The 21,135-nt window shown below is 47.2% G+C and overlaps 1 protein-coding gene across 9 annotated transcripts in view; it reads left to right on the forward strand.

Moving 5' to 3' along the window:
* PPP6R3 (protein phosphatase 6 regulatory subunit 3) overlaps positions 1-13,797 on the forward strand; it is a 179,040-nt gene extending 165,243 nt beyond the window's left edge. For all 9 annotated transcript variants that reach the window (XM_073573946.1, XM_073573947.1, XM_073573948.1 and 6 more), the window contains one exon: positions 11,092-13,797. In XM_073573946.1, the coding sequence (XP_073430047.1) occupies positions 11,092-11,143 (52 nt within the window). In that variant the 3' untranslated portion in view covers positions 11,144-13,797. The remainder of the gene's footprint in view (positions 1-11,091) is intronic.
* The last annotated feature ends 7,338 nt before the right edge of the window (positions 13,798-21,135 follow it).

The following is a 21,135-nucleotide window of genomic DNA, read 5'->3' on the forward strand; positions in this document are numbered from 1 at the left end:
AAGGAAGCTTCTGAGAGTTCTGTCGGACTCAAGGGGAAAGACATCCTTCCTACCTAAGGTTTGTCAGGTCGACCTTGTCCACAAAAGAACCTGGTTCAGGGACCAGCGGGCACTGACCCTCAGAGTCAATGTATGCTCTAGGATCTCTGACCACATGCACCCAGGTGGTTTCTTGGGCTCAGGCCCACACCCAAATTCTGCAAATCCACGTGCTTTTACATTCCAGGATCTGCCTGGCCTACGCGGCGACAAATTCCATTTTCCGGAAGGATTCCCCTCCCTGGTCAGGTTAAACCGGCCCTGAGGTGGTGGTTGAACTACCGAAATCTTCAGAAGGGAGTCAGCTGGGTTCAGCTTCCCCTGAAACCACTCCGCTCAGATGCCAGCCAACGAGGCTGGGGCGCAGTAGTAGAGAGATCCTATTTCTTTATCGCCTTATTGGGGGACACATAATCATGGGTGTATGCTGCTGCTGCTAGGAGGCTGACACTATGCAAAACAAGAAACTTGGCTCCTCCCCGGCAGTATACACCCACCGACAGGCACCAAGCACCTCAGTTTGTGCTTAGTGTCTGTAGGAGGCGGACCGGGATCTCCCCAGATCCGCATTTAATCCTTTTCAGGTTTTAGTTGTCTTTTTTAATGTTTTCCCCTTTCTTTTCCAGATACAGCATCAGGAAACGGGATGTGAGTTCATCCTGCTTTTCCTATTAATGCGGCTGAGCGAGCAATGTGGTATTGCCCACATCACAACTCTCAGGCCCGCAGGCAGGACCTTCCCCTATCACCTTCGGGTGCTAGGGGCCATGGATAGGTGCCCGGTCCTAGCCGATTCCCCTCCTCATCCCTCTCCCAGGACAGGGCTGAGAGGAAGACTGCGGTCGCCAGCGGTGACGTTTCCCCTGACATGGGGATTGGAGCCGTCTTCTGCACCATACGGATGGTGCGGGTACTGAGGATCGCCTCTCCCAGCGGCCTGCGCTCTATCGTGGGCCCCTGCGGTCAACCTCTTCAGGGACATCAGGTAAGCTTATTTGAATGTTCCCTTCAGCCCCGCTCTCATAGACCTATCAAGGACCCATTCAACCCTTCTGCAATCACGTACAGCAGAGTACCTCTCTCCTCCTGTTTGAATTCCCCTCTCTTTTGACCTAGCGCTCTGACAGGCGCGTGTCCCTCCTGTCGCGGGGGGTCCGGCGGGGGAGGGGGGGGGGGGCGCTTCCTCTGTCAGCGTTCCCTGTCCTCAGTATTCAGCCCAGAGGGAGTTCATCTTTTTACTGCGATAGTAGGCATATTTTTCCTGCCCGGGTGCGCCGTCGCTAGTGAAAGCAGAGGGAGCGCTTTCACTTTCATTTTCAAAAGCGGTCCTCCCTCTCCCTGCGCGCGCTTTCTTCGCGCGCTTCTGCAGCCTATCTCAGGGCTGCTTTCATTTCAGCCCTGTCAGTGTCTTTAACCGCGCCCCCCCTGCTCGGGTCTCGGCCAATCGTGCGGTGGCTAAGCTCCGCCCACCGCCAGCGTTCTTTCCTGATTTGCCGAGCTTCTTCCTCCTTCTCTCCGGATCCTTGCCTGGGGGACACAACGCTAGCTGAACCTTGGTAGGCTCAACGCTGACTCTCCCTGACGCCTAACTTGGCTTCCCCCCCCCCCACAGTTTTTCTTCAGGTAGTGTTTCTACCACTGAGACTTATGCCCAACCCTGCAAGGGCCTTCTGCTCCAGACCCACCGCTACTCACTACGCCTGCGCGCGCTGTAAAAAGTGGGCTTCAGGTCAGTCGTCTCCCCTCTGCCTTTCTTGCAGCCCTTCCGCCATGTCTGCCCCTCAGGAGCACTCTGAACCCCGGGCGGAGACCACCCCACCCCCTGAGTGGGCCGTGGCGATGTCTCAGTCAGTTTCTGACCTGACAAAGGTGTCTCAATCGCTGGTCTAGGTCTTAGAGTGGTTACCTCAGTTATCTGCAGTCACCTGTGCACCCACCGCCTCTCATAGTGAGTCGACAGCACCGGACCGTGACCCTCAGACGGACAGACCAGGTAGGGGCTCTAGGAAGCGGGTCCTGTCTGGCTCTTCTTCCAGTTCGCAGGGTCCCTCCGCTTCTCTCAGGCTACGCTCCTCGTCTCCCTCATCGGTAGACGATCCTGGGTCAGACGAGGATTCACAATCTGGATCAGAATCAGAGGCGGACAACATAACTAGAACTCGGGATATGGTAGATAGTCTCATATCGGCTATATACCAAACACTCAAGATAAAGGAGGATAAGGCCCCCCTCAGGAATGCGCTGTTTCCCTTAAGAAATCGAGGCCTCCATTTCGAACCTTTCCTAATAAAGATTTCGACACTTCCTTAGCCAATCACTGGCAACATCCTGAGAAACGTTTTTCAGGCCGCAAGTACTTAGATGTACTTTATCCCTTCGATGCGGATCTAGTCACGAAATGGACCAAAGCTCCCGAGGTAGATCCACCAGTTTCTCGTATTTCCTCTAAGACGGTTCTTTCCCTTCCGGACGGAGCTTCTCTTAAGGACCCATCAGACAGGCAAATAGAGTCGTTGGCTAAGTCTATCTTTGAGGCATCCGGCGCATCCCTCTGTCCTATCTTCGCATCCGCTTGGGTGGCGAAAGTCATTTCGGCTTGGGCAAAAATTCTGCGCAGGGGCATTTCAGCGGCAGCTCCTCAGGACGAGCTGGCAGATTTAGCAGACCAAATTAATCATGCAGGCAAGTACCTTCTGGCCGCCTCCTTGGACGCGGCAGGGTGCGTAGCTAGAGCTAACAGCAACATTGTGGCCGTACGCCGCATTCTTTGGTTGAAGTCTTGGAATGCGGATACCACCTCAAAGAAGTCAGATAATCTCGGATGCCACTGGTGGAAAGAGCACTTCCCTTCCCCAGTCCCGCCCTAAGAGGTTCTTTAACAAGAAGGTTTCTCGGCCTTTTAGGTCCTTTCGCCCCTTCTCTCCCGCAGAAGGTTCATCCCATCAGGACCGGAACACTGCTTTCAGTGACCGGAGAAAGCCATCGTATAAGCCGGCCCCTCGCTGGAGATCCAGGGGTCAGCCTTCCAGGTCCTCAGGCTCTCGATCCGGAAGATTTTCATCTAAGTGACGGGTCACCCCCACCTGGAAAGCTTTCCAGGGTGGGAGGCAGACTTTCCTTTTTCAGGGGCGCGTGGCTATCCGTTGTCGACGACGCTTGGGTCAGGGAAATCATCACATCCGGATACAAAATCGAGTTTTCTTCCCTCCCAAACAGTCGTTTGTCTGTCTCGAACCCCAAGACAGCGATCACAGGTTCCAGGGTTCCTTCAGGCCGTCTCCTCTCTCCTTTCCGCCGGGGTCATCGTTCCCGTTCCTACAAACGAATGTTTTTTAGGCTTCTACTCGAATCTCTTCGTAGTCCCGAAAAAGGACGGCTCTTTGTCCAATTTTGGACCTCAAGCTGCTCAATCGCCACGTGAAGATCCGCCACTTCAAGATGGAGTCTCTGCGTTCGGTAATAGCCTCGATGGAGCCCGGAGAGTTTCTCTGCTCGGTGGACATAGAAGGATGCCTACCTCCACATCCCCATTTCTCTGCGGCATCAGAGATATCTCCGCTTTGCGATTCAGAACAATCACTATCAGTTCGCGGCCCTTCCCTTCGGCCTAGCCTCCGCCCCTCGTGTCTTTACGAAGGTGATGGCAACAGTCATGGCCATCCTTCGATCCAGAGGGATTCTTTTCATCCCTTACCTGGACGATCTCCTGATCAAGGGCTCGTCCCGCCAAGACTGTCTTCACAGTCTTCACATAACCTTGGATGCCCTCAGACGCCTCGGATGGATAGTCAACAAGGACAAGTCTACTCTGCGCCCTACCCAGCGTCTGACCTTTTTGGGCATGGAGTTCGATACGAATCTAGCCCGAGTGTTTCTACCGAGGGACAAGTTTTCAACCCTTCGCAAGGGGATCCAGTCCCTTCGACGCTCGAGGATCATGTCCCTTCGGTCCTGCATGAGAGTCCTGGGGAAGATGATAGCCTCTATGGAAGCAGTGCCATTTGCACAATTCCACTCTCGCCCTCTCCAACTGTTCCTCCTGTCAGTCTGGGACAAGACCTCGTTTTCTCTGGATCGCCCCATTCTTCTTCCGCTCAGAGTCAGACAATCGCTGACTTGGTGGACGTTGCCTGCGTCAGTTCTCTGCGGAAGATCCTTTCTCCCGCCTCGGTGGCAGGTCATCACCACCGATGCCAGTCTCCTAGGATGGGGGGCGGTCTACTATCAGAGAACGGCCCAAGGGCATTGGAACGCCCAGGAGACACTTCTGCCCATCAACCTTCTGGAGATCAGGGCAATCTTCCTCGCTCTCCTTCGTTGGCAGCATCTTCTCGTAGGCAAACCGGTCCGCATTCAGTCAGACAACGCCACGGCCGTGGCGTACATAAACCACCAGGGCGGTACTCGCAGCAGGCAGGTGATGTCAGAAGTGGCAAGGATACTCCGTTGGGCAGAGCGTCCCGTGCCGGCGATTTCCGCCGTTCACATTCCAGGGGTGGAAAACTGGGCAGCCGACTTCTTGAGTCGCCAAGGTCTAGTGTCAGGCGAATGGTCCTTTCATCCCACAGTCTTCAGTCAGATATGCCAGCGTTGGGGCACCCCGGACGTCGATCTCATGGCATCTCAGATGAACAACAAGGTTCCTCACTTTGTAGCCAGGTTCAGGGATCCTTTAGCCGTCTGTTACGACGCCCTAGTAATTCCGTGGTCCCAGTTCCAACTACATTACCGGTTTCCTCTGCCTGCCCTGATCCCAAGAGTGGTCAAAAAGATAAAGTCAGAGGGCATCCCAGTCATCTTAGTGGCTCCAGACTGGCCGAGACGCCCTTGGTACGCGGAGTTGGTGAACATGCTCGCGGACGACCCCTGGAGGCTTCCAGACCGTCCAGATCTTCTCTCGCAAGGCCCCCTTTACCACCAGAGTTCTCAGTCTCTGAGTTTAACGGCATGGCTGTTGAGGCCGCGATTCTGAGGGAATCAGGGTTTTCCAACCGGGTCATTCAGACCTTGATTAAGGCTCGGAAGCCAGCTTCCTCCCGCATTTACCATAGGTACTGGAAGGCCTTTTTTCGTTGGTGTGACGAAAACAATGTTTTTCCACTATCATTCTCCATTCCTCCCATTCTTGGTTTCCTCCAATCCGGTTTGGATGCGGGCCTATCCCTCAGTACTCTCAAAGGCCAGGTGTCTGCCCTAGCAATCCTCTTCCAGAAGGATCTAGCTTCCTTACCGCAAGTGAAGACTTTTCTCCAAGGAGTCGCCCATGTGGCTCCTCCTCATCGTTCTCCGATAGATCCATGGGATCTCAATCTTGTTCTTGGCACTCTCCAGAAGGCGCCGTTCGAACCAATCCAGGACATCCCTCTGTCTTTTCTTTCATAGAAGGTGGCTTTTCTAATCGCCATTACATCCATCAGGAGAGTTTCTGAGCTGGCGGCCTTATCCTGTCGTTCTCCTTACCTTATCCTCCACCAAGATAAGGTTGTTCTCAGGCCAGTTCCTTCTTTCCTTCCGAAAGTGGTATCCCCCTTTCACATTAACGAAGATATCGTCCTTCCATCGTTTTGTCCTGCGCCTGCTCATCCTCTGGAAAAGTCGCTCCACAAACTGGATGTAGTGAGAGCCTTAGGTGTTTACCTTGCCAGGACCGCTTCCTTTCGCCAATCTGATTCCTTGCTTGTCATTTCTGAGGGTCGCCGGAAAGGTCTTCCGGCTTCCAAATCCACAATTGCTCGTTGGATTCGGTCTACCATCCTGGAAGCCTACCGTCTTCAGGAGAAACGGCCCCCTCTGGGTGTGAAAGCCCACTCCACCCGGGCTGTAGGGGCTTCTTGGGCTGTGCGGCACCAGGCTTCGGCCTTACAACTCTGCAGGGCTGCGACCTGGTCGTCTTTGCACACCTTTGCGAGGTTCTACAGGGTTCATACCCAGGCCTCGTCTGATGCAGCTCTTGGTAGGAAGGTTCTGCAGGCGGCGGTGGCGCATCGACCGACCTAAGCCCTTCCTTATTTCGTTCCTTTATTGCTGTTCCCACCCTCGGGACTGCTTTGGAACGTCTCATGGTTATCTGTGTCCCCCAATAAGGCGATAAAGAGAGAGGAATTTTGGGTTCTTACCGTAAAATCTCTTTCTTGGAGCCTTCATTGGGGGACACAGCACCCTCCCTGTTTTAAGTAGTACCGTTGGGTCTGAGAGTCCCTTGTTGAGTTGGTACATATGTTTATGGTTTTTGGTTGCTTCTCCTACTGCTTTTTTCACCAACTGAGGTGCTTGGTGCCTGTCGGTGGGTGTATACTGCCGGGGAGGAGCTAAGTTTATGGTTTTGCATAGTGTCAGCCTCCTAGCAGCAGCGGCATACACCCATGGTTATGTGTCCCCCAATGAAGGCTCCAAGAAAGATTTTACGGTAAGAACCCAAAATCCCTCTTTTCAGGGTCGATGGCTGCCGAGCATCAGCACCAGTTCCTCAAATCTGAGAGAACTGAAGGCGGTAGGAAAAGTGCTAAAAAACGTCATCATCGCTAATCCAAAATCTCCACGTCTGCATCTACTCGGACACCTATCTCCATCCAAGAGGGTACGAAATACGCCGGCCTGAAGGCAATAGCAGCAAGGGTCTTCTTCTGGTCAGTGCGTCTGAAAGGATCAGACAACACCCAGGCAGATTTCCTCAGTCGAGAAGATGTTCATCCGGAGGAGTGGCGCCTGGACCAGACTGTATTCTTGTCCCTAGCCTCAAGATGAGGTGGACCTAGTCGCCAACAGGCAAAATGCGAAGACAGGGGTATTCGTCTCCCTCAACCACATGGACGGAGTGCAAGGAATAGATAGATGCCCTTTACCCAATGTTGGCATTCCAACCTCGCATATGCCTGCCCCCCCTTACCGATGCGGGCAAAAACATTTCAGGAAATCCGGAAGGACAGAGTTCCCACAATACTAATCGCCCCTCTGTGGCCAGGAAGAAGTTGGTACAGTGCCCTACTTGCCATGGCCCAGGAAGACCCTGGCTTCTACCGCAAAAAGAGCGACCTCCTTTACCAAGGTCCTCTGCCACACCCGGACGTAGGCAAATGGAACCTGGCAGCATGGTTATTGAGGCCGAATTCCTAAGAGCCAAATGGCTCTCGGATAGGGTAATCCAAACCCTTCAGGAAAGCCAATAACCAAGGCCATCTATGCCAAGGTCTGGGAAAAGGTTTACGCCCTGGTACTCTCCAGGCACCCCTGATCCCTTCCATCCCAGTGCAGCACAGACCCTAGATGTTAACAAAAGGTCTAGAACAGGGCCTTATCCCCAGCACACTTAGGGGCCCGTTACACATAGCGATATCGCTAGCAATATCGCTGTAACGTCACCGATTTTGTGACGTAGCAGCGATATTGCTAGCGATATCTCTGTCTGATACTTACCTCCGGCCAGCTCCCTTGCTGCTCATCGCTGGTCGCGCGAGAACGTCCTGGACCATTTCTCGTCGGGCGCTTCCTGTGGCGCCGACGAGCGACGCGTGGACGCGGGCAGGAGGATGTCAGGATCGCCGCGTCTGACAGGTAAGTACCGACCTCTGCTATGTCACTGGTGAGATCTGCCTGTGTGGCAGCTCACTAGCGACCACTTAGCGATGCACCAGTGATCCATATCGTTGTTGGGATCACTGGTGCATCGCTAAGTGTAACGGTACCCTAAAGGTATAAATATCAGCTCTTAGCACTTTTTTTTTTTGTTTTTTTATCTTGACCTGACCTGCCACTGCCACTGCTGGATCAAACAATTTTATGGCTTCGGCAGCCAGGATTTGTCCTAAACTCCGTAGTCAGGGGCCTGCTTGGTACGTCAACACCCTAACCTAAGATCCATTTGAGCCTCTAGATTCCATGACCATGAAAACCCTTAACCATCCTCTTAGTCGCAATTACTGCGGCAAGACGTATAGGAGAATTGCAGGTCCTGTCAATTCAAGAAGTTTACCTTGCAATCATTACAGATGATATTATCTTGAGATTAGATCATGCCTTTCTACTCAAACTTTCATAGGGATCAGGGCATTGTACTGTCCTCATTCGGCCCAAGCTCTTCCAAACCTAAGGAAGAGACCTTCCACACTCTCGACATTTGCAGAGTGGTTCTGTCTACCGACAATAGAGTGAAGCCTAGCGGATTCACCAGAATTTATTCATCCAGTTCTCAGGACGAAATAAGGGCAAGAAGGCGTAAAAGAACATGATCGCGAATTGGATCACACAATCTATCTGCCTGACCTACGCATCACAGGAGCTGGCTCCACCCACCTCACTGAGGGCACTCTACCCGTACGATGGCAACATCATGGGCAGAAAGGGGGAATGCTTCGTCAGAGCGGATATGCACAACCGCCACCTGGTCTTTCCATCCACACGTTCACCGGGCGTTACAGGCTAAATTTCAATGGGGATTTAACATTTGGCAGACGAGTGCTGCAGACCGTGATCCCCCCCCTAGAGAAATTAGCTGTTGGTATTACTTCGATGTAGCTGTCGTGGAAGGTGACTGGAGAAAATAGAATTAGACTTACCGGTAATTCGGTTTCTAGGAACCTTACACGACAGCACTAATTTCCCTCCCTATCTGATATTCTTATTGGATGATTCCTGCACTTTGGTGGTAACTATTCATACTGGTGTCCAGGAAAACACTGGTGGTTGCAGGAAGGGGAGGGGTATTTAACCTCTTTGTGTTCCTGTCCCCTATTAGGGCGGGGAAGACGTCCTCCGATGTAGCTGTCGTGGAAGGTTCCTAGAAACTGAATTACCGGTAAGGCTAATTCTGTTTTCTAGTACTTGGTTGAAAACCCTTTGTTGGCAATGACTGCCTGAAGTCTTGAACTCATGGACATCACCAGACGCTGTTTCCTCCTTTTTGATTCTCTGCCAGGCCTTCACTGCGGTGGTTTTCAGTTGCTGTTTGTTTGTGGGCCTTTCTGCCTGAGATTTAGTCTTTAACAAGTGAAATGCATGCTCAGTTGGGTTGAGATCAGGTGACTGACTTGGCCATTCAAGAATATTCCACCTCTTTGCTTTAATAAACTCCTGGGTTGCTTTGGCTTTGTTTTGGGTCATTGTCCATCTGTAGTATGAAACGACGACCAATCAGTTTGGCTGCATTTGGCTGGATCTGAGCACACAGTATGGCTCTGAATACCTCAGAATTCATTCGGCTGCTTCTGTCCTGTGTCACATCATCAATAAACATTAGTGACCCAGTGCCACTGGTAGCCATGCATGCCCAAGCCATCACGCTGCCTCCGCCGTGTTTTACAGATGATGTGGTATGCTTTGGATCATGAGCTGTACCACGCCTTCGCCATGCTTTTCTCTTTCCATCATTCTGGTAGAGGTTGATCTTGGTTTCATCTGTCCAAAGAATGTTCTTCCAGAACTGTGCTGGCTTTTTTAGATGTTTTTTAGCAAAGTCCAGTCTAGCCTTTTGATTCTTGATGCTTATGAGTGGCTTGCACTGTGCAGTGAACCCTCTGTATTTACTTTCATGCAGTCTTCTCTTTATGGTAGATTTGGATATTGATACGCCTACCTCCTGGAGAGTGTCGTTCACTTGGTTGGCTGTTGTGAAGGGGTTTCTCTTCACAATGGAGATTATTCTGCGATCATCCACCACTGTTGTCTTCCGTGGGCGCCCAGGTCTTTTTGCATTGATGAGTTCACCAGTGCTTGCTTTCTTTCTCAGGATGTACCAAACTGTAGATTTTGTCACTCCTAATGTTGTAGCAATTTCTCGGATGGGTTTTTTGTGTTTTTGCAGCTTGAGGATGGTTTGTTTCACCTGCATGGAGAGCTCCTTTGACCGCATGTTTCCTTCACAGGAAAATCTTCCAATTGCAAGCACCACACCTCAAATCAACTCCAGGCCTTTTATCTGCTTAATTGAGAATGACATAACGAAGGGATTGCCCACACCTGTCCATGAAATAGCCTCGGAGTCAATTGTCCAATTTCTTTTGGTCCTTTTAAAAATAGGGTGGCACATGTTAAGGAGCTGAAACTCCTAAACCCTTCATCTAATTTTAATGTGGATACCCTCAAATGAAAGATGAAAGTCTGAACTTCAACTGCATCTGAATTGTTTTGTTTAAAATTCATTGTGGTAATGTCTAGAACCAAAATTAGGAAAATTGTTGTCTCTGCCCAAATATATATGGATCTAACTGTAACCCCGCCTACACCACTGATTGACAGCTTTCTGTCAATATACAATGTACACTGAAAACTGCCAATGGAGTGGACTGCCAATGGGGATGGGGTTACACAGAGTGGTTGATCAGGAGGCACAAGGCATCTAGTCTTGTAGTGATAATCTTCTGCTGATAAAATACTAGATTTTGTGCTGGTTGAATAAATCAGTAAGCGACACATCATTGGAATTAGGCTGTGTGTACACGTTGCGGATTTTTCTGCGCAGATTTGGCTAAATCCGCAGGTCAAAAGACCTGCGGTTTTACCTGTGGATTTGCCTGCGATATTCCCCTGTGTTTTGACACCTGGTAATGGAGCAGGTGTCAAACTGGTGCGGAATCTGCACAAAGAAGTGACATGCTGTGCACAGCGTTTTTCATTTTCCATAGGCTTAAATGGTACTGTACAACGCAGCAGAAACTGCTGCGGATCTGCAGGGCCAAATCCGCTGCAGATCCGCAGCAGAATCCGCAACATGTGCACATACCCTAAGTGTCTCTTCCCCCTATGTCATGTTGCTCTCAGATTACATGGCAAAAACCTTCTGTCATATTCTCTTCAAAATTTTTATTGCTGAAACTGCTGTATATCAATTTCTTAAAGCCATTTTGTGTTTGTTTGTTTGTATTTGTATATACAAGGTGAATAATCAACTTGAACCAGAGTTAGATCAGATGTGATGGAATTGTAGATTAATTGAAATCCTGAATGTCACAATTTTCAAATGTGAATTTTACGTTAGAAATTCAGATTTATATTTATTTTTTTTTATTATTTGTCTTAAATGCAAGTGTATTGTATTTTTTTATTGTTTTTATTTTTTAGAGTATCTGAGTCAATTGTGTTGGATGGCGCATCTAGCAATGGGCCAGTATGATGTGTGATACCTGCTGTTTAGCTGAAGATTGCAGACTGCTACACTTTGGATTTCAAGTGGAGTTACTTGAGGAGTTCGTCAGAAGCCTGTCGACGCCAGTCACTGCTGCACTAACTTTGCAAGGGATCAGGACCAGCAACATTTTTTTTTTTTCCTTTTTAGATTTTAAGGTGTTGTACAGACTTAAACGTGTAAAAACAAAAAAACAAAAAAAAGTTGCACATTGAGAAATAAGACTTTTGTGTATGTTTATATTGTATTGTATTCTAAACAAAACTGGTGCCCTACAACATAAGAACTCACCACTTCAGTAATAGTGATACTATGGTTAAAATGGTTGTATAAATAGTTTTTATAAAGTGTATGCACACAGATCTAATGTATTTGAAAGCATAACTATTTGACAGTTAGTGTGACCAAAGTATTTACCAATTCATGCGTTATTTTTCCACTTTGTACAATAGTCACTTTTTTCTTTTATCAAACAGAATTATTCTTTTGGTTAAAAAAAAAAAACCTTCCTGTAAATGTTCGCAATGTATTTAGGTTACCAAAAGTGATTCAAACATTAATATTTTTGTTCCAATGTTCCTCATTTTTGCAGCAAGTTTATCAGCTGTCCTTTTGCTGTATTTTTTTATTTTCTTTCACTCAAACCAGATGTCTATTGGTAGAGATTTAAGTATTTATTACTACAGTTCTGAGAGATTGTTAATGTAAAGCCATATTCTCCATATCTTTTTCTTTTGGCTAAGCAGCAGGTGGAAAAATAATCTTCATATTCAGACTTTCACCTAGAAATTTTTACCTATTTTAGTTTTTTCTGCCCATTTTAAGACTTTTTTTTTTTCTTAAATGTGAAATAAAATGCTTGTCAGCTGTGCGTGAACAGGACTAGCATTTTATTATAAATTTGTATTTTTCATATGCAGATCAAATTTAAATTTGCATGTCATCTGTTTGTACCGATCTGTGAATTATTTTTACATACAAGTTTAAAACTGGTTTTTGTTTTCGTTTTTATCGGTTTTGTTTTTTTGTATATAGGTAGTTATTATGAAAGCTAATTCTATGTAATTTATAATGTTTCTATATTCCTGTAAACTCCAGTCCGCCTTCTTAAAGCAGGAAAAAAAGCAATGTTAAGTTGCCAGTTTGACACAAGGGTTGTCCACCTCTTGCACACCTCTTTTGTAGATGTAAATCTGTCTAATTTCATGAATAGATTTTTGGGTTTCTGAGACTTCTCCTTGATGGCTATTTTAAAAAGGAAAATTATTCTAGCCTGAGGCCAACTTTTTTTTTTTTATATTTTTTTTATAGGCGTAGTCTCCCATGCAACGTGCCTAAGCATTACATTACATACTACAATAAAAAGGAAAATATGCTTCTTGTTTCCTTTTACCTCATTTGATATATTTGAGTTGCAATGCTTTTGAATTTACCTTAAGTTAGCTTTTTATGTTCTTTTTTTTTTTCATCAATCAGTATTCATAAAGTACAAACAATACAGTGCTGCTTTATGCTTGGTGTCTGTTTCTGACTATCCCTAAGTATTAGGACAAATGGAACAAAGTGTGTAAAAGTCTGAGAGCCTTGGGGACCTTTTGTGAGTAACTCTTTGTATCCCCCATTCCAAATTTGGGGCATCTTTTCCTATATCTGTGAATTATACTGTTCTGTTATTCCTTCTGAACTCCTAGGACTATGATGATGGCTGCATGACAGGGGCATACCCTAATTGCCAAAGGAAATGTAAACACTCAGTTGCAAGTTAGGCGAACACTTGGTGGAAGGGTAACAGAGAAATGTTTATGCAGAATTCTGAAATCTTACATTTGCAAAGGTGATTCAGAAGTTTGCATACATGTCAGGAGAGCTCACGGGTCTGCTTTACAATCATAGGCATGTTGGACATGTGTAAGGAACAGTAATAACAGGGAAGGAAGATGGAAAAAATGTACGTTAATTTAATGGGGTTGGTAGGATTTTAAGCTCCCTAGACCCATATAAACAAACTCTTAGTATTCTTGTGCAAGACCATCACTGAAGTCTTGCAAAAAGGAGGTGTTGAAAATTGGCAACAAAATCTATAAAAATAAAAAAAAAAAAAAAAAATACAATATGGGTGTATGAGTATTGATGTGCCTACATTAGGCCAGGCACCCGAACCTCATCATTCTGGGGCCACTTTTAAAATGACAAAGAAAACAAATACCAGTACTTTTTCAGGTGCCCAAAATGTGTGGCTACTTCAAACGTGAGACAGGATTGGGGCTGCTAGGTCCACCACAAGTACAGTCTATGCTTCTGTTGTAGCAAGGAACACTGCTTATCTTTTTGGGAGGAAGCTGGAGAACAATGAGCTCAGGTCATGCTGGAGTTTTTGGGTGCAACGATGTAGAAGTTGGGGAGGTGCAAGTACTGCGGAAGATATGAGATTATTTTTTCAGGCATTATTAAAGAAAAACCTTAAATGTGGTGTGTGTTGTTCTAATGCCTTCCTTTGCTTCCTCCGGTTGTCCTTTTGTTACGGTACTAATTGTACTGCACTGCTGCATGTGAGTAAGCGGAGTACTGTGCAGATGAAACTTTAGATGTAAATTATTTTTATAGACTTCCGAAAGTCAATGTAAATAAAACCACAAGACCAACACGTGTCATGTCGTGACTGCCTCAGCAAGGGTTTATAGCATGCAACAGGGCAGTATTCAGTATGCTAGATACTGAAGTGTATGGGAGCCTTAAATATGGAAATTTGTGTGATCACTGAGGATTTTCAAAGCTACACGCTTAACACTTTCTGGAATTGCAGGATTCATTTAAAAATGACTACATCTTGGTAAAAAGGGATTTACAGTCTTTTCTGGAAGACGTTTGTCTAGATGCTCCTCCGGAAGTATACATGAGATGTTTGTTTTTCCCATTTTAGTATTTGGGTCTAAGGTGTGTGCTAATTTTTCCTTAACAGTGAATCTTGTCAATGGGTTGCTGCGATGTCATCTGACAGTAGCATGATTTTTTTTTGGGGGGGGGGGCATGAGACCCTGATTCCAGTGATGTATCATTTAGTTTACTGGATACAGCAATTGTGATAGAGCTGCAACTGCGAAAACTGTGATTCTAGCAAAGCTTGAAGGCCGAGCCCTGTATAACATCCCCACCACCACCACTGCTTGGCATCTTTCTAGGTGTGGTGAGGCATGGCTAGACCAGGTGGCACAAGATAGCTAGTCCTCTACTGATCATCACCTGCTACTAACTGATTTTATTGCAGCAAAAACACCACCTAGTTATTGACACCTTACTGTATGCAAGATCTCTGCCCTTATGTAAAACTGCTGTCCTGTTCCCAATAAAAATGCTAATGAGATTCCAGATCGGCTTTAAACAAAATAAAATACTGGTCTAGTACAAAAGGGAATAAGACATTAGGTTGTTGTCAAATAGGGCCTGGAACATGGGCTCTAACATTTTGTAAAGACTTGCAGCTGTAATTAATTACTGGAAGTCAAGACTGAAGTATGCAGACAAGGCTGCTGACATAATGTTTTGTTACTGTGAGACATGTCTGCACTATACTGAACCTTCAGATAGGTTCTATCAAACAATCCTATTGATGTCTGAATTCTAGAAGCCTTTAGGGCAGGTTCAACTGTACAACTCTATACCTCCTATGGATAGATTCCCCCCCAACTCCTATCAATTTGGAAAGTTTAGTATAACATGGTGATGCACTCACTACTTTAGCCAGAAACGTTGCTGTAACTTCTAAAAGACGCTCTATCGGACTGGAATTTGGACTTTACATACGTTAGTTCATGAGAAACTTGTTTTAAAGCAGGTGCTGAAAATGTCGTCCAGTCGCATCCAATCACACCTGCATGCACCATACTATATTTTTAAATGTATTCCAGAGGACATCTGGGGTCAGACCCTGAATTTCTTGCAGCGTGCCTGTAATGTTTGTGGCTTGTTACTGTACACCCGACCTCACAAATGTCCCCGAAGGGGGAAAAAAAAATCTGGCAGTGTTAATTTGTGCAATCTTGGTGGCCACATTCCCTTGGAGAATATTTCATCAAAGAAGGCTTCAATTCATGGTTTGGATGGCAGATTTTGACCTCCAAACGTCTTTAGAAACTCACTTTGGCACCTCGTTAAGGACTCCATTTTCCAATAACTTTTCCCAGTGATAATGCGTTTCTAACTGTATCTACATTTTTTGGCCAATGAAAAAGAAATTTGGCAGCAGTAAAAAGCGGTCACCACACAAAGAACTGGCGTGCAGCAAGTCTATCTCATACTGGAGAAGGCCGGAGGGGCGACAAGTCTGTGACACCACTCAGTGCGAAGATGCTTCTCTTCACTGTTGATGAGGTTCATTGCATGATCCATTTCTCATGAACCACAGTATGTACAGTCCAAAGTTCAGTACGGTGGACTGTCTCTTATAGAGTACAAAGGCATGGGCCATGCACACAGCAAATACGTCGGTAGGACAGTGTTTACACCTCTAAGAGACTGAAACACAGTACAACAAACGTGAAAAAATACTCTGCTGTAAAAAATATAACAATAAACAGCAAGTGCTAGTAAAAAGATAACAAAACAGGGTATATAGTTGATACATTTTTTTGCAAAAAATGTATACTAAGCCACTCTACCAAACGTCAAGGTGTACCCATCAGAGCAGTCCTAACCAATGAATTTAAAACCTGACCATGTGAACAGTACCTATATGAGCAGGATTCAGAAAAAACGTATCCACTAAATACCCTGCACTAAAACTCACACGAACGCATGCATACGCTAGACCATGCGCCCCCATGTTAAAGATATGGACGCGGACGAAGCGCAGCGCTAAACGCTAGTGTGAAACCAACTTAACACCAGATCTGCTGTGTCCTTTCCTTTACAGGTTTTGTGTGTTTATTAATGATTTCACCTTTATTTTTCAGATACAGCGCGTTGGGTAACGGTGCAGATTTCTCACCCTGTTTTCCCACATTTAAGTGACCGAGAGAGCAGTGTGATATCAACCACATCGCCGACTCACGGACCCGCTGGCAGGACTTTGTCCCCTGTCCCCACTTTGGGGTGTTTCAGGGTGACTCTCGGTGGCCAGTCCTTGCCTATTCCCCTCCTCACGCCGCTCCTCGGAGAGGGCTGAGAGGAAGACTGTGGTCACCGGTGGTGGCCTTCCCCCTTGTTCCTAACTGGGTGACACCGTCTGGAGATGGTGCGGGAAGGAGGATCTTCTCTCCCAGGACCCTCTCCATCCCGAGGGCTCCTGATGTGATCCTCAGCTATGAAGTGGAGCTGGATTCAAGAAGCAAGGTAGTATGGCCCCCTCCTCCGGTCCCCCTCCTCCGCTGCAACGCACACCGGTATAGGCCCAGCAGTTCCTGTGCTCTCCTACCCGGGACCAGATTTCAAAATTCGCGCCCTTTTTTCTTACACAGCCCGCGCCGTCCGACATTTTTCAGCCGTCTTCTTCACCCGGCTGTTCTCGTTAGACCACGCCCCCCTCGATATTCACCCTATCAGCGGGCTCCGTTCCTTGCCGCACGCCACCAGCTTGGTGTGTCAACTTTCCCCTGCTCATCCTCAGTCCCGGCCACGCCCCTCCGCCGGCCTCAACCAATGGGTGCTTCGCTTTCGTTTTTTCCAGCGCTGTACGCGCCCCCTTGGCCTGAGAGTTGGTCCCGGCACTGGTGTTGGGCACATAACAGGCTGGTCATGCCCCCACAGGCGTGCCAGCCTCTCAGGATGCCGCTTTGTCTTCAGCAGGGCACCCGCCCTTTTTCTGCGTGCCTGGCCTGACAGGCCTTTATAGCGTCCTGCTGCAGTCTTCACATAGGCTCTACCTATGCCCAACCCTGCAGGGGCCTCTGGCTATATCCCTACGGTAATTCACTACACTTGTGCCCGCTGTAAGAGAAAGTGGGCTTCAGGCCAGCCGTCTCCCTTCTGTCCGTCCTGCATTCCTCCCACCATGTCTTCCCCTCAGGAGACCTCTAATGCCTGGGATGAGAGCGCACACACCCCCCTCTGAAGTGGGCTGTTGCCATGTCCCAGTCGGTCTCAGGTCTGACTGGCATACTTCAATGCATTGTGGCGGCAGCTCCCACAGAAGAGCTAGCAGATTTGGCAGACCAAATTGCCCATGCGGGTAAATACCTGTTGAATGCCTCCCTGGATGCTGCTTGCTCAGCAAGAGCAAACAGCAACATTATTGCTATTCGACTCATCCTTTGGTTGAAGGCATGGAACGCAGATCCAGCTTCCAAAAAATATCACTGGCCTACCGTTCCAGGGCTCCAGGCTGTTTGGGGCCAAGCTAGACCAGATCATTTCGGATGCCACCAGAGGCAAAAGTACATCTCTGCCCCAATCCAGGCCAAGACGCCCCTTTAACAGAGAGGGCCCCCAGCGTTTTCAGCCCTTTTGACCTTTCTCTTCCTCAGGCGGATCCCAGCAGGACCGTTCTTCCGCACAAGGGGAAAGAAGGAAACCTTCCTTCAAACCTACCCCTCGCTGGAAGTCTAGGAGCCTCCCCTCTAAGCCCTCTGGTTCTCGCGGCCACAGATTTTCCTCAAAATGACGGTCACCCCCACCTGGGAATCTTTCCAGGGTGGGAGGCAGCCTTCTCTTCAAGGAGACTTGGTTGGTGACGGTCAAGGACGCCTGGGTCAGGGAGATTGTCACATCAGGCTACAAGATAGAATTTTCTTCGACCCCACAAGGAAGTTTATTCCTCTCTCGTCCATCAAAACAGCCCTCTCATGCCCCAGGGCTTTCCCAGGCTGTCTCTTCCCTCCTAAGCTCAGGAGTAATCTTACCCATTCCTTGGCACGAACGGTTTTCCGGGTTTTTACTCAAACCTGTTCGTAGTCCCAAAAAAGGACGGTTCCCTTCACCTGATCTTGGACCTCAAGCAGTTGAATCGCCACTTTCGAATGGAGTCCTTGCGCTCGGTGATCGCCTCCATGGAGCCGGGGGAATATCTTTGCTCTGTAGACATTCAGGATCCTTATTTGCACGTTCCTGTTTGTGTGCAGCATCAGAGGTTCCTTCGGTTTGCCATACAGGAGTACCATTACCAGTTTACGGCTCTCCCATTCGGTCTGGTGTCCGCACCCAGGGTCTTCACGAAGGTCATGGCCATCCCTCGTTCAAAGGGGATTCTTATAATCCCTTATCTCGACTATCTCCTGGTCAAGGGCCCATCTCGCCGAGACTGCAATCACAGCCTCCAGATCACTCTGGACATGCTGCGCCGTCTTGGCTGGATAACAAAGAGAAGTCGACCCTGATCCCAACTCGGTGTCTTGCTTTCCTAAGCATGGAATTCGACACCATCCAAGCTCGAGTCTTCCTTCCAAAGGAGAAATTTTCATCCCTCCGACGGGATCAAAGCCCTAAAGCACCCGGACCTTCTTCCCCTTTGGCTCTGCATGAGAATCATGGGAACCAACCCCAATCCACCGAAGGACCCATGGACAGGAAAGACCAAGCAAGATATAATAAATCAAAATAATTTTTATTATTATATTGGTGGTAACACAATCAAAAATCATTTAAAAACAATGTGCACAGCTGGGACAATTTTACCATAATTGTAAAATAATAATACGGACCCAATTAATATACTATATTCACATATGCATTCATCAAATAATGACAATAAGTGTATTATGTGCAAGAAATGAATAAATATAAAGTGAAATAAGCAAAGAAAACAAAATTAAAAAAAAAATTTTTAAATAATTAATAAAAATACAAAAAAAATCAAATTAACCCACAATATAAATTGCAATGTGCACGTGCAAAAAATTTTTTTGTTCTAAACTACTACTACTGTATTCCAAAGTGCAGTGTGCTTGTGCCAAAAAAAAACAACCATGTATCATTGAATTTGAAGTCCTAATGACTTATACATAATGTGCCATACAAAAAAAGAGGATTGCAGGAAAATAGATCATATACCTTTTAAGGGTCACCACGTGCCTTCAGTGTGCACCCCAACGCACGTTTCGGAGTTAATCCTTCATCAGGGGTGCTAGTGAACATGCTCTCGGACGTTCCCTGGAGGCTCCCAGATCTTCTATCGCAAGGGCCCCTCTTCCACCTGAATTCTCGGTCTCTGAATTTAATGGCATGACCGTTGAGGCCGCGATCCTGAGGAATGCAGGTTTTTCCCACAAGGTCATCCAGACCATAATAAAGGTAAGGAAGCCAGCGTCATCACGCATCTATCACAGATGTTGGAAAGCCTGCTTTTGGTGGTGTGAGGTCAACAGTTTGTTTCCTATGACTTTTTCTATTCCCTCTGTTCTGGTTTTCTACAGACGGGTCTCGACTCCGGCTTTTCCCTCAGTACCTTTAAAGGGTCAGGTGTCCACTCTGGCTATCCTCTTCCAAAGGGATCTGGCTTCTCTTCCCCAGGTGAAGACTTTTCTTCAGGGCGTCGCTCATATAACGCCTCCTTACCAGTCTCCGGTCGATCCATGGGATCTAAATCTTGTTTTGAGCGACCTTCAGCGTGCGCACTGTGAGACGATTCAGGATATTTTTTTTCCTTCCTCTCATGGAAGGTGGCCTTCCTGATCACTATCACCTCTATTAGGAGGGTCTCAGTTGGCAGCATTGTCCTGCCATTCTCCTTTCCTAGTTTTGCACCAGGATAAGGTAGTCCTCAGACTGGTTTCTGCCTTTCTGCCAAAGGTAGTCTCTACCTCTCACATCAATGAGGACATCGTCCTCCCCTCTCTGTGTCCCTCTCCAATTCAGCCGTTGGAGAGATCCCTCCACAAGTTGGACTTGGTCAGGGCAATTCGAGTCTACCTTGCTAGGACTGCTTCCTTCCTCAGTCCGATTCCCTGTTTGTCATCTCTGAAGGTCGTCGGAAAGGGTTTCCAGCCTCCAAATCCACCAATGCTCGTTGGATTCGTTCAGCGGTTCTGGAGGCATACCGCATCCAAGACAAACGGCCTCCGGGGGTGAGGGCTCCCTCTACCTGGGCTGCTTGTCACCAGGCTTCGGTCTTGCAAGTTTGTAAGGTTGCTACTTGGTCATCCCTCCATACCTTTGTGAGATTTTACAAGGTAGATACTCACGCCTCTGCTGATGCAGGCTTGGGTAGGAAGATACTGCAGGCGGCGGTCTCCCACCGGCTGACCTAAGTACCCTTCTCTCAGCATTTCTTTCCCACCCTTGGGACTGCTTTTGGACGTCCTATGGTAACCTGTGTCCTCCAGTGAAGCAAGAGGGATTTTTGGTACTTACTGTAAAATCTTTCTTGGAGCCTTCATTGGGGGGTCACAGCACCGTCCCTTAATGTTGTACCGTGTTGGCCAATGTGCTGTTTGGTTAGTACATACAGTTGTGGCTAAAAGTATTGACACCCCTGCAATTCTGTCAGATAATACTCAGTTTCTTCCTGAAAATGATTGCAAACACAAATTCTTTGGTATAATCATCTTCATTTAATTTGTCTTAAATGAAAAAACAAAGAATTGTCCTAAAGCCAAATTGGATATAATTCCACACCAAACATAAAAAAGAGGGTGGACAAAAGTATTGGCACTGTTCGAAAAATCATGTGATGCTTCTCTAATTTTGTAATTAACAGCACCTGTAACTTACCTGTGGCACCTAACAGGTGTTGGCAATAACTAAATCACACTTGCAGCCAGTTGACATGGATTAAAGTTGACTCAACCTGTGTCCTTGTGTGTACCACATTGAGCATGGAGAAAAGAAAGAAGACCAAAGAACTGTCTGAGGACTTGAGAAACCAAATTGTGAGGAAGCATGAGCAATCTCAAGACTACAAGTCCATCTCCAAAGACCTGAATGTTCCTGTGTCTACCGTGCGCAGTGTCATCAAGAACTTTAAAGCCCATGGCACTGTGGCTAACCTCCCTAGATGTGGACGGAAAAGAAAAATTGACAAGAGATTTCAACACATGATTGTGCGGATGTTG

Source organism: Dendrobates tinctorius, unplaced genomic scaffold (genome assembly GCF_039654945.1).
Source record: "Dendrobates tinctorius isolate UK_male_01 unplaced genomic scaffold, ASM3965494v1 ptg000037l, whole genome shotgun sequence".
NCBI classification, from domain to species: Eukaryota; Metazoa; Chordata; class Amphibia; order Anura; family Dendrobatidae; genus Dendrobates; species Dendrobates tinctorius.